Source organism: Hemibagrus wyckioides, linkage group LG20, assembly GCF_019097595.1.
Source record: "Hemibagrus wyckioides isolate EC202008001 linkage group LG20, SWU_Hwy_1.0, whole genome shotgun sequence".
NCBI classification, from domain to species: domain Eukaryota; kingdom Metazoa; phylum Chordata; class Actinopteri; order Siluriformes; family Bagridae; genus Hemibagrus; species Hemibagrus wyckioides.
The window spans coordinates 17,721,434-17,735,696 of NC_080729.1; the positions used below are offsets into that span (position 1 = coordinate 17,721,434).

The 14,263-nt window shown below is 38.7% G+C and overlaps 1 protein-coding gene across 2 annotated transcripts in view; it reads right to left on the reverse strand.

Moving 5' to 3' along the window:
• The window catches only part of pde1cb (phosphodiesterase 1C, calmodulin-dependent b), a 118,117-nt gene that overhangs the window by 86,102 nt on the left and 17,752 nt on the right, over positions 1 to 14,263 (reverse strand). Inside the window, exons 1-3 of one of the 2 annotated variants that reach the window (XM_058418521.1) lie at positions 12,743 to 12,960; positions 5,839 to 5,889; positions 4,106 to 4,277 (exon numbers count right to left, since the gene is read on the reverse strand). In XM_058418521.1, the coding sequence (XP_058274504.1) occupies positions 4,106 to 4,277; positions 5,839 to 5,889; positions 12,743 to 12,827 (308 nt within the window). In that variant the 5' untranslated portion in view covers positions 12,828 to 12,960. Of the gene's footprint in view, positions 1 to 4,105; positions 4,278 to 5,838; positions 5,890 to 12,742; positions 12,961 to 14,263 lie in introns of those variants that run through there. The other variant, XM_058418520.1, reaches the window with a different exon arrangement.

Below are 14,263 nucleotides of genomic sequence, written 5' to 3' on the forward strand. Positions count from 1 at the left end.
CACAACTGACGTCTCCAGCTTCATCACAACACAACTCCATGTACCTATGATGCAACTTTTCAGAGCGTACTGAACCTAAAGCTCTAAAAACTTGCTATAGAAATGAAAATAAAATAAAAGTATCCATAATAAACACTGCACTGGCAGACGACATACACACGCTAACATATTAAACACACTTTTACTGATTGGTGTTTGAAGGTAAAAACCTCTCCTCTAACGCGAGGACGTCCCTGAGGAATCATGGTTCTCTGTGGAAGGGGATTCTATATATATCTGGCAACATAAATATGCATTTAGAGTCATGAATATGAGTACAATCAGAGGTCGTGCAACACTTTATACCTGAATATCCGATGCGTCATTTGTCTTTGGAAAGTTTTCAGCGTTCAGTAGGTTGTTGTGTTACGTGTGTGTGTGTGTGTGTGTGTGTAAATGCACTTACCATTTCTACCAAGATGTCTGCCTCTGTCATTATTCTTGTCAGTGAAAATGCTAACCCCTTCAATTACGAGCTCTCCCCAGGCAGTCAAGCAAAGATACATACATATGTGTGTGTGTGTGTGTGTGTGTGTGTGCTTTTTTTCCCACTAATCCTCTACCCTTCAAAACAACCCCTGCAGGAGACGTGACAGAAAAGACATGATTGCCTGATTTCGCTTTGTTCCTGTATCTCGTAAATAAAAATCTTTCAGACTATGAAGACATATTTTTTTTCATTTTAAGCCTAAACATGAACAGTTTTAATATAACTGGGAAGTCTTGTCCGTAGTCGATGTACTGAACAGAAAGGTTTCAGAAAGTTTCCATTAGCAAAACTGGAACAGAGCCGCTGCTCAGTGTCAAACTAGAAAACTGGATTTTTTAGTAAGAAACAATCCGGACTGCCCCGAGTGATACGACTGTCCAGAGGTGGGGGAAAAGCTTGTAGAGTGTCATGTGATGAAGCAAAGAAGAGCAAGGATGAGTTTAGAACCATGAAACTATTAGCTGTCGCTGAATTAGCGAGGAATGCTGTTTAGCTGTTTGTCCAATTTAGACACTAAAACAATTTTCTTTTTTTTTGTACCAATCTACCAATCGGGTGTTTATTAGACGACATAATTTATCCGACTGAATATTAACAAATTTGGTCATAAAAGATAAATAAAATATAATAAATTTAAATATAAATTTAATAAAATAATATAAAATAAAATAAATAAATGCTAAAGTGTTTTTACAAAACATGTGAAAATCTTTTTCACAAAAAATTACACCCAGCTGTATCCCAAAAGAAAGAAAGAAAGAAAGAAAGAAAGAAAGAAAGAAAGAAAGAAAGAAAGAAAGAAAGAAACAAACAAACAAACAAACAAACAAACAAACAAACAAAGAAGGACTTCATTTATCTGACTAGATGTGAACAAATTTGGTCAAAAATAAATGAAAATTAAATTAAATTAAATTAAATTAAATTAAATTAAATTAAATTAAATTAAATTAAATTAAATTAAATTAAATTAAATTAAATTAAATATACTCTAAAGTGTTTTCACAAGACATGTGGTTTAAAGAAAATCTTTTTCACAAAAAATTTAAAATAAAAAAACACCCAGTTGTATCATAAAAGAAAGAAAGAAAGAAAGAAAGAAAGAAAGAAAGAAAGAGCTCCTGAGTTGTACATTCAGGTATATGACTTTAAAATATATAACACTTACTTCAATTAAATAATACATTAATATAACATTTATTTCAATTAATGTACATTTTGTGAAAAAAAAATTGACTAGTAAACATGACTAGCCATTCTTTCAGGACAAAAAGTAATGGCACCCTGTAATATTAGGACACGTCCGAGCGGGTGTGTGTTACTGTGACTGGCCGCGGTGGCTGAGCTGCGTTATTGGATGATCTGGCTTTAGGAATAAAAACTCTTTCCCTGTGACTTATTTCAGCTCTCTGAATATCTGAGCTGTAGATAATGCTTCGTGTTTTATAGCTGCTTAATATTTATCTTCATACACGCCAGGATGGGAAGAAAATACGGCGTTAATAAAACTTTTACATTTAAATCACAGCCGAAAAAGACTGATAAACGTGTGAGAGGAAATTAACTCTAATCCTTTACAAATGTAGCCATGTTTTATTAAGGCCACAAATGCAAATATTTGCCATCGTATTAGAAAGCTGTGTGTGTGTGTGTGTGTGTGTGTGTGTGTGTATGTGTCCTGTCTTAACATCACCATTTCCGGATCTGCTCCTGTCTGAATTCTGATTCTAGCCAAGCAGAAAATTGCTTTCTCTCTCTCTCTCTCTCTCTCTCTCTCTCTCTATCTCTCTCTCTACCTCTTTCTCTCTTTTTCTCCCTCTCTCTCTCCATCTCTCTCACACATTCTCTCTTTCCCCCTCCCTCTCTCTCTCTTTCTCCCTCTCTCTCTCTCCATCTCTCTCACACATTCTCTCTTTCCCCCTCCCTCTCTCTCTCTTTCTCCCTCTCTCTATCCCTCTCTCTCACACTTTCTTTCTCTCTCCCTCTCTCTTTCTCTGTCTCTGTCTCTCTCCCTCTATCTCTGTCCCTCTCTCTCACACTTTCTCTTACTCTCCCTCTCTCTCTCCCTCTATCTCTATCCTTCTCTCTCTCTCCCCTATCTCTCACACACTTTCTCTTTCTCTTCCCCCTCTCTCCCTCTATCTCTATCACCCCCCCCCTCTCTCCCTGTATTTCCACACCCCCCTCTCTCTCTCCCTCTATCTCCATCCCTCTCTCTCTCTCTCTCTCTCTCTCTCTCTCTTTCTCTCACCCTCCATCTCTATCCCCTCCCCCCTTTCTCTCTTTCCACAGGTGCTGCTCTGTAGAGTAGAAGAGCACAACTGCAGGGTGAAAGGCCACGAGCTTTCCAGAAATGTACAGCAAGGTCAGAGACGGCAAACAGCAGAAAAGTCTAACACTGGACAGAGCGATGGGGTTTACCTGATGCTTCCGACGGCTGATTTATTATTATTTAACAGTTTATATAATGCTTCGTGGAACGAATTTCCGAATTTCCCAACTCCCAGTTTAACTCTTCAGGTGTTCACAGTAATCAGTATATCAGCTCATTACCTGAAGCTCTTTCCTTTAGATCAGATGCTTTCTCTCTCTCTCTCTCTCTCTCTCTCTCTGATGTGTGTTTGCATATGATCTCTCTCTGTCTCTCTCTCCTCTCTCTCTTTCCTCTCTCTCACACACACTCTCTCTTTCTGTTATCTCTCTCTCTGATGTGTGTGTGATCTCTCGCTCTGTCTCTGTCTCTCTCTCTCCTCTCTCTCACACACACACTCTTTCTATGCTCTCTCTCTCTCTCTCTCTCTCTCTCTCATTCTGTGTGATCTCTCTCTCTCTTTCTCATTCTGTGTGATCTCTATCTCTCTCTCTCTCTCTCTCTCTTCACTATTCTGTCTCACAGAACACAATGAACTCCTTACCCCATTCACCGTCATTCGGTTTCTTTCCACTAGCTGACGTATTCAAAGGTGAAATGAACGTGAGATAATTGTTCCAGATACAAGCGCTCTCAGTGTGTGAAGAAATTACTGAGCTGGCTGATAACGAGACTAAAATCCCAGAGAGATTCTCTGGTAATAATAATAATAATAATTCAGTTCTCCTTCCCTGATATAAAACTAGTCCAGTCCAAACAGGGCTCCAGTCATCTGTGGCTCTCCATGAGGGTGCAGTCCATCACTGGAAAGAGCAGATGGTGACAGCGCTGCCATTTAACCCGATCAATCTCTGGCTTCCAAAACGTGAAATGTTCCATGCCATGAACAGCTCAATATGGAACAAATGACCTCACTGTTTGCCCTGTTAACTTTTCTGAATCGATTGTCCCTGTGTGAAAGCCTTCATTTAGTGTGTGTGTGTGTGTGTGTACATGTGTGTGTGTGCAGAGAGGTGTATTTAAATGTACCCGGACAAGCAGCAATGGAATACTACCAGAGGCCAGTGACAGACGCAGGTAACATGCATGAGTGGACACTGATTTACGATCCATCCATCAGAAGTCGGTCAGAAGAGTTGAGTGCAGAAGACAGGCAGAGAGAGAGAGAAAGAGAGAGAGAGAGAGAGAGAGAGAGAGAGACTGACCTGATGGCGGCTTTCTCCGTAGCATCTGGACTGTCTACAGATGGAAACTCCTCAGCCAGTATCTCCTCCGGGCTACGTGGGTCGTCTGCAATGCTCCTCTGACTCTTGACCTTGTCCTTGACTCCCAACCCTGATGTGATGGCGTTCCACAAGGCATTCTGGGACTTGGAACCTTTAGAGAGGAGAGCAGGTTGTTGATTTGAAGCAAAGGATAAGTGGAAGGTTTCCAACAAATACTTGTATTAAAAATGCAGTGATGTTGTTGTTGTTCCTAATTTTCTGACAGCTTAAGTAAAATCGACCGAGAAGAGAAAAATTGCTCTCTGTGGCAAAGTTAAACTGGAAGGCAATCAATAATCAACGATGTGGACCAGCGACATCTGACACCTGCACTTGGGAATTTTAAGACGGGAATAATTGATAATAGCTCATGTGATAGTTTGATAAAAGCTAATAAAAGTTTGCTGAATTTTCAAGTCATGTTTATCAGCTACTATAACAAGCGTGTGGGCAAAAATAACTGGACAAAGTTTTCAACAAAGGGGTAAATCTTTATATTTATAGATATATTAAAGGTGTGCTTTCTGTGGCAGCTAATTTCTGTAAAGTAGAAGATAAACAAATGATCTAGATCGCTGACATCCAATCCACGATGCTTCTCAGTGCATTCTGGGACTTCTGAGATAATGTGGGATGTTTGAGAAGGAAATAATTCGTAATAATTTAAGCATTCGTTCGATAAAAGGGTTAAATTTGCCCCGTTTGCGTTCAGAGCAAACGCATTCAAACGGCTGAGACGTTATTTTTGCGAGCTACGATGCTACGATCTTTGTATTTAAGGCGTATAGACGGTGCTATCAACAACATTTTGTTGTCCTTCTTGTTTTGCTTTGGTTTTCTGCCCCAATTCGATATCTTAGCTAATTATTCCGCACATCATGGTAGTCCACATACTACAAACTGGGACAAAAAAAAAAGTACGTGGACAAACAATACCATCGCAGTATTGTTTCAAATCTGTTTAGCCTGTTTGTGTTTGTGGCTTCTGACACTGTATGATGTGCTGTTTATTTAAAAAAAAATACCTCACAGTGCTGAAAACAGCCTAATGATTTGAACGCTAATATATTTACTGTTCCATTTCTTGTCTTTACATTATTCTAAACCAAACCCAATTCTGCTATCATCGCTAACTACTTAGCAACTAGCTTATTAGAGTGTTTGAAAGTTAGTTAGTTAGTTAGTTGCCATAATGCTAAACTGGTAGCCTTAATAATAATAATAATTATTATTATTATTATTTCTACTATTATATGTTAGCAACGTTACAATACAATATTAGCACCCAAAATGCATGTTTTATTAAGATTTATTAACCTTCTATGATTTTTCAATTCATTTGATACGAGAACGTATTGGCGCTGCAATACTGACATCTAGTGGCCAGAACCTGACATCGCAGTTTTATTTTTCTTCAGTTTTTTCGAGTTGTTGCTGTTTTGACTAATTTATAGTCATATTTTATAAGCTATGATGTATGAGATACTCCCTAATCCGAATCTTTTGCATGAATGTGAAAAGAGCTTCGCCATTAAAGCATTGTTTGGTGTGTTATCTCATTCTCCTCATCTCTTCACAGCGCATTGCTAATTTGCCCGAGGCAGAGTGTTTGTTTTGGCTTAGTTGGGGATGTTGGTGCTTCTTTTTCCATTGTCCCTAGGGAAAAGACTTACGTGCAAACGTCGCCGGTGGCCTGCTGTTGCTTTCTCCATCTTCATTAGCCACTGGAGAGAGAGAGAGAGAGAGAGAGAGAGAGAGAGAGAGATTAAAAGCATAGCATGTGCAAGAAGATATATGGTGGTGTCTGGGCATATGCATGTTTGTCTGTTTGTGTGTGTGTGTATGTGTGTGTATATGTGTGTGCGTGTGTATGCCTGCATTTCCATATTTCCATAAAGGCTTCACGCCTCATGAAAGCAAGTCATTATAAGGCGACATGCAGGAAAGCTCTGCATGACATTGCTTTAAAACTGACCCTCTTCCATTCCAACCACAGACACACACAAACACACACGCACGTTTAAACTAACTTTCAAACCCACGCGTCGCCGCTCAGCTTCATCCCCTGCATCATTAGCATAAAGACACTTGCAAGGCAGAAGGCACAAAGTGAAGTTTTGATTAGATGAAACGCAGCTCATTAAAGGTTTAAAGAAGGAAAGCTTTTCTGTGTATAGGTTCTCGAGTCTGATTGATTTAAAGGTGTGGATTAATTGGCTCTAACGGCAGCTCTGACCAGGCAAATCCGACTGCTGGACAAGTCACAGGTTTTCTACTAATTAAAGCTCTTTCTAATATTTGTGTTGCTATAGCAACAGATCATTCACAGGGACATGAGCTGGGACTCATTATAAAGAGATTAAAAATCGGTTGTTATGTATAAAAAAAAAAACTTTATAAGGAGGTTTTTGTAACTTAATCATATAAAATAATGGAATGAGTCTCCACTGTCAGTGTGTGTGTGTGTGTGTGTGTGTGTGTGTGTGTGTGTGTGTGTGTGTGTGTGTGTGTGTGTGTACACCCTGTATTCATTTACATTCATTTCCCAGGATCCAAAAAATCCTGAATTCAAACCTAGCTTTAGTTTGTATTCAAATTAATGTTATTGTCTGATAGATAGATAGATAGATAGATAGATAGATAGATAGATAGATAGATAGATAGATAGATAGATAGATGGATAGTGTGCATGCATGTGTGTTTTATAAGTATTTCTGTTTTTTAATAGATAGATAGATAGATAGATAGATAGATAGATAGATAGATAGATAGATAGATAGATAGATAGATAGATAGATAGATAGATAGATAGACGGATAGATAGATGGATAGATAGATGGATAGTGTGCATGCATGTGTGTTTTATAAGTATTTCTGTTTTTTACTAGATAGATAGATAGATAGATAGATAGATAGATAGATAGATAGATAGATAGATAGATAGATCAAAAGAACAGAGTTATCTCATTAAGCTGAGATGGATGGATGGATGGATGGATGGAAAAACTAAAACACACTGAAAGCCAACAGGGTCCTGACACATTTTATATCAGACTCATGACTGTAGATAAAATCATTTGATTACACTGATTGAAAATCCCATAAGATGATTTCCATAGTACTGGTAAAAGGGTTAAATATGATCTTAGGTGTATTTCCTAATTGCATGCTTTATAATCAAACTTTTAAATACAGTCTATCCTCAGAGGAGCCTCATGGAGATGGTGACACTGTGTTAAGTCAGACGTTCTTCACATTCGATTCGGTGGGAATACATTTTTCACGCTAGTTTGGGAGAGTAGATATTGGAGGAGACGATAGAAATGAAACAGGATGAAGTGGAGACTGTGGAGCAGACTTGTCTCTGCCCTGTTCACCCCGATGAGGACGGGTTATAAATCGGAGACGGCGTTCGGCACGCTCCACTAAATCCACCAGAACACGGCCCGCCCCGTTACCAGGGCAACGGTCAGCTGTTTGATAATGCCACACTGTGTTACAGGGGGAAGTGTGAATCCGAGAGCCAGGTTCACACACACACACACACACAAACGTCATCTGACTGTACAACACATCCCTTTGTTAAGAACAAAATCACAAAATATGAGACGATAAAATGGGCTTGAATTTGATGTATGATTTTACAGATATTACAGAATAACAAACTTTATTCTCTCTCTTTCTCTCACTCTCTCTCTCTCTCTCTATCTTTCTTTTCTTTCTTTCTCTCCCTCTCTCTTTCTCTCCCTCTCTTTCACTCTCTCCCTCTCTCTCTCTGTCTCTCTCTCTCTCTCTTTGACTCTCTCTTTCTCTTCTCTCTCCCTCTTTTTCTCTCTGTTTCACTCTCTCTCTCCCTCTCTCTCTCTTTCTCTTCTCTCTCTTTCTCACTTTGTCTCTCTTGCTCTCCTCTCTCTCTCTTCTCTCGCTCCCTCTTTTTCTCTCTCTCTGTTTCTCTTTCTCACTTTGTCTCTCTTGCTCTCCTTTCTCTCTCTCTCTCTCTCTCTCTCTCTATCTCTCTCATTGTGTCTTTCTATTTTTAATTCTCTCTCTCTCTCTCTCTCTCTCTCTCTCTCACTGTGTCTTTCTATTTTTAATTCTCTCTCTCTCTCTCTCTCTCTCTCTAAAGCAAACTGCTTTACATCCTTGTTTCCTCCGTGTTCAGTTCATTAGAGATGTGTGATTAAAAGTACTGGCACTCCCTCTTGTTGCCATGGTGCTCTTGCCTGAGCATTTTGTGTTAAACAATCCCAAAAAAACCCACCGCCTTATGAGTTCAAGACTAAAAGTTTGGTTTGTTTTGCTTGATGCTAGTCACACCAGTCCTACAGAAACTTTTTCACATTTTTCGTGGTATTTTGTGGCCTTGTTAAGTTCCATGCACTTCATTAAGGGTTAATAATAATTGTAATAATAATATAATATGTTCTCATAAAATACGTGGTGGTGTGCTTAGCTTAGCTCCTGTTATCGCTTACGTTCTAGCGGCTAAAAATTAAAGCACATTTGCTGTCCCTGCAAGTCCCTGTCAATAAGCAGTTACTATAGAAACCATAAAATGAGTGCATTAATATACAGAAACATTTGATTTGCCTTGCAGGTGGAACCAGTGTCAGAGCTTCTGACTAATGAAATCCGAGGATCGAGCAGCACCGTGATAGCAGAAGCTTTTGGCAATAATCCTCTCGCTGCTGTTCCAGGTTTCTGGATATTTATAGCGGCTTCGACACCGGAGCGCAAAGCAAACAAGAAAGATAGGAAACATCTCCTGATAAAAATCCAGATATCCATGTAAATGATCTCCTCAACATTATGAGGCGTTAAGAGCTGCAAAAGTAATATTCACCAAAGAGTGAAAGGTGTATATTTAGGTGGAGTTGATAAAGACTTTGGCTATAACGACATAATATTGGTCCTTTGGAGTAAAAATGGATAGATATACGGACTTATTAGTAGCAATAGACTGATTCTTCAGATTCTCTGTGTATATAGAAGCTTAATTAGACATCTGACCAATCAGATTTGAGAATTCAACAGCACTGTGGCATAAAAATAGACATTAATTAAGTTTTAAATGTCTCTGACTGGGATATAACAAGTTCTCTTTAGCTTATGCAGAAACAGGACATCATCCCTGGCAATTTAATTCGTCCTGGAGAAGGTGAAAATGTGTATTGTGAAACTAATATTCTCATTTGAAGTAAGGTAAATGATAAATGACAATCTGACCAATATGAAGCGTATGTAAACTGTTTGGCTGCTTACAGAGAACTGACCCAAGCCAAGCAGTCCATGTCAAGGGTCCTCACAGGAAGTCGTGCCACCAAGCTTGGGCTAAAAAATAGAACAGACCGCCCACACCACCAATCTGTTAACAAAAAAACGCCCGAAATATCACCTAGCTTATGAACGCATGCCGAAGCCAACATTGGTATCGTGGGTTGACTCTTTCCAAACAGCTTTCACTGACTGAAAAAAATTCCTCACACAGTCCAAAAACATGTACATGCATTGGTAATTCTAAATTGGCCATGAGTGTGTGTGGTTGTCTGTCTATATGTGGCCCTGTGATGGACTGGCAACCTGTCCAGAGTGTACCCCTGCCTTTCACCCAATGTGTGCTGGGATAGGCTCCAGCAGATCCCTGTGACCCTAATTAGGAATAAAGTGGGTATAGAAAATGGATGGATGGATTGTTCTGGAAACATCATGGCAGTGAAAATGGGTAGCATGGCTAAGCAGTCTAAGGTGTTAGCATAACGTGGCACTTGTGGCTTAAGGGGTTACTGATCAGAGGGTTGTGGGTTCCAGCACTGCTAAGCTGCTACCAGTCTGGAGCTGCAGGGCAAAAATACCACCAAAATTCCCCTGATATTTTAAATGTAAGGGCATAAAAGTGATAAATAATTCCTGTTGTTTATTAGGGAGCTTTTGTATACTATATACACTGAAAATAAAGACAAAGCAGCTTTACAGAACATAAAACATAGTACAAAAGCTCCAGAATTAATATTAGACAAAAAGTTCAAGATTAACATTATTTGTATTAATCCCTAATCCCTAATGAGCAAGCCTAGGGTGACTATGGCAAGGAAAAAACATGCTAAAAAAGAAACAAAAAACAAGGACTAACAGACTAACAGCTTATGGTTATAATCAGTGTAGGTTACATGATTTCTTTAGTCATTAAATGTCCCCTGGTGGTCTAGAGGCAGGATTCGGTGCTCTCATTGCCATGGCATGGGTTCGATTACTGGGCAGGTAATTAACCCAGTCACAGAGGGATTGACTCTCAGTGCTGATCCCAATCCCGGATAAAATGGGAGGGTTGTATCAGGAAGGGCATCTGGCATAAAACCTGTGCCAAATCAAGTATGTAGACCAGATGATCTGCTGTGGAGGCCAGGAACGGGGGGGCAGCCAAAAGAACAACAACATTCATGGGGCGGTGGTAGCTCGAGTGGTTAAGGCTCTGGGTTTTTGATTGGAAGATTGGGGTTCACGCCCCAGCACTGCCAAGCTACCTCCACAGTGCCCTTGAGCAAGGCCCCCAAGCCACCCTGCTCCAGGGGTGCTGCATCATGGCTGACCATGTGCTCTGACCCCAACTCACAAGGATGGGATATGCGAAGAAAGAATTTCACTGTGCAGTAATGTATATGTGACAAAATAAAGGCTTCATTTCATTTATTCGAAGTCATAAAATGCTACGGAAGAATTTCTGATGAATATGATTAAAAAATACTTTTTTATAGAGTTTGATGTAAACAATGTTATAATGTACGGTTAGAAAAAATCCCTCTTAAAGATAATAAATGCCCCGGAAAATTAACCCTTGTTATTTTTTGACACCAGGCTTTGACCTCAGGTTTCCTAACAAGCTGAGAGATGTGAAGTAATGCATTTGACTCTGGTGCAATGTATACATAACAAATAAAGACTTCTTCTTCTTCTTCTATTTTAATTAAAAGAAACAAAATGGCAGGATGGCTGCCTTGCACTTTCCTACCACAGTCCCTAGGATCACCTCTGTATCAATTAAATCGCTAAAAAACACACGTCCATGCTGCTGAAATCCAGTGAGACATCACATCGCACTGCTGTGGTTAAAAGGTAGAGCATCACAAAACATCATATCACATTACATCCCGTCTTTTTCTGAACTCTACAGCATTCTGGTGCGCTCTCTCTCTCTCTCTCTCTCTCTGTCTCTCTCTCTCTCACTGGTTTCCATGTTTGTGTAGGCGTATGAACAGGGATTAAACACGCTCTGTAAACTGCTATAAAGACACAGACTCAGAAGGAAACAGCCTTTTTAGCTGTTTTGGGAAACAACATATTCAAGATTTAGGTTCTGATTCTTTTAGATTTTAATATAGAGAGCTTTAGCACTTCATCTTACCTCTTGTTCAGTTAAAATGTCACTCGGTCAAATCAAACTTTTCATCTTTACATTATGAACATTATTTAGGTAAAGAAACAAACCTTTCCCATAATACAGTAGCTTTTGCAGAGCAGAATTAATGAACTGAAGTGTTTCTGAGTATCAGGATAATGACTGACGGTTATATCTAAAAATAAAATAAAATTAAGTTCTGTATATAATTTCTTCTTGCTCTACTGTTGAAGAGGAAACAGCTTCATTTCTTTTGACTCTGCAGGTAAAATCTGACGTGCAGAGAAATTTGATGTGTCGTCAAAAATATGGTCCATTAATTAAGAAAAAAGGTTTGCATTTATTTTTTTTCTCCTGCCAACCTAATAATAATAATAATAATAATAATAATAATAATAATTATTATTATTATTATTATTATTATTATTATTATTATTATAACAACAACAATAATAATACAATACAAAATTCAATTAAAGATAAAATTAATATAAAGTAGAGTGCGTGTGCCAATACTTTTGCACAGTCCTGCCATTAGTCCACTAATATATATATATATATATATATATATATATATATATATATATATATATATATATATATATATATATAAAATAAAAAACAAATGAAGAAAAATAAAAAACAGCAATAATTGTAATAATAATAATAATACAGAACAAAATTCAATTACAGATAAAATTGATATAAAGAAAAGTGCGGGTGCCAATACTTTTGCATAGTCCTGCAGGTAGTCCATTAAAATAAAAAAGAAATAAACAAATAAAAACAAAAACATCAATAATAATAATAAAAATAATAATAATAATACTTTTTTGTTGTTTCATTTAAAAAAAATATTTTAAAAAACACATTAACACGCCACAAGCAGAATTGTTTTTAATTTCGATAAATGCAAATATATTAATTAAAATGCATTTTTATTATACTCGGTTCTTTGTAAAAAATAAATAAATAAATAAATAAATAATAATATTAATGATAATAATTTCATGACAGTCTGCATGTTTTATCCTTTTTTTTTTTTTACTTTTTTTGTTAATAAATTTACAATTCCACTTCCCCTCTCTCACTCTATCTCTCTTTCTGTCTTTCTGCACTCTCTCTCTCTCTCTCTCTCTCTCTCTCTCGCTCTGTCTCTCTCTCTCCCCATGACTGACTCTTACCTATAGTGAAGCTGAATCCATCGATGCTGAACGTGGCACTCCTCCCTTTCTTAAGTCCCTGTTTCCTGGCGCTGTGCTCCGTCATTCCCTCCTTCCTCTCCTCTCCCCTCTCTCCCTCAGGCCAGTCTGAAGCTCTGAAAGCTTGGCTTCACACTAATTTACGCTCTTGCTCTCTCTCAGACAGCAGAGTTGGAGCGTCTGCCAGCGGCGCGAGCAGCTTGGCGAGTGTGTGAGACCTCTGAGGTGAAGTTGTGTTGAGGAAGAAGCAGATTTCTTTCTCTCTCCTTCTCCTCCTCCTCCTCCTCCTCCTCCTCTTCTTTTCGCTCTCGATGCTGACCTTCCCTCACACTCTCCACATTATCCTCTCTCTCTCTCTTTTCCTCTCTCACTCTCATTGTGGATCACACTTTCTTTTACTAACACACACACACACACTCTGCATTGTTCTGAATTATGCTCATTTCCCCAGATAATAGCAGACTGTGTCATTTATGTGTCAGTCCAGATGCAATGTGCAACACAAAAGCTGTCATTTGTGACTTATGATAAAAAGACAGACAGACAGACAGACTAAGACACAGACAGACAGGCAGTCAGATAGATAGACAGACAGATAGGAAGACAGACAGACAGGCAGTCAGATAGATAGAGAGACAAACAGACAGATAGACAGAGAGATAGATTGATAGATATATAGACACAGACAGACAGACAGAGAGACAGACAGTCAGACAGATAGAGAGACTGACAGACAGTCAGATTGACAGACGGACAGATAGTCAGATTGACAGAGACAAACAGACAAAGAGAGAAAGACAAGGAGACAGACAGTCAATGAGACAGACAGACAGATAAGCAGATAGACAAAGAGACAGATCGACAGAGACAGGTAGGCAGTCAGACAAACTGAGAGTCAGAAAGAGAGATAGACAAAGTAGATAAAGACACAGACAGATAGATAGATAGACAGACAGACAGAGACAGGTAGGCAGTCAGATAAACAGAGAGACAGACAGACAGAGAGACAATCAACGCTTTCACACTTTCTCCATCTAAAACAGGATGTAAGAAAAAATAAATAAATAATTAAGTGTGTGTGTGTGTGTGTGTCAGAATTGCCCAGAGACCATCATAAAGAGATACTTTATTTAAGGGAGGAGAACCCACTCAACTCCACAGTCCACCTACACCCAACGCATACACACACACACACACACACACATACACACACGCTCAGGGGAAACCTGTTAATGCACCAGTAGAGTTTGCGCGCTGATAAACTGTGAGACCTCCAAGACTTGTTCCCTGGAGAATGAAGTGAATTTCTTTCGTCTTTGATAAATACCACAGAGCTGCATTCTCACTGAATCCTCAAATCTGATTGGTCAGAAAGTCTTCATGCATTTCCTAAAGTTGCAGATCCGAGTAGTTTCATTAGTTCAAATCACAGGTTTATATTCAGAGCTAAAGTTAAAAGTGCTACAGTAAAAGGCTTTCTGGTTTTGTGACAAGCTGAATTTT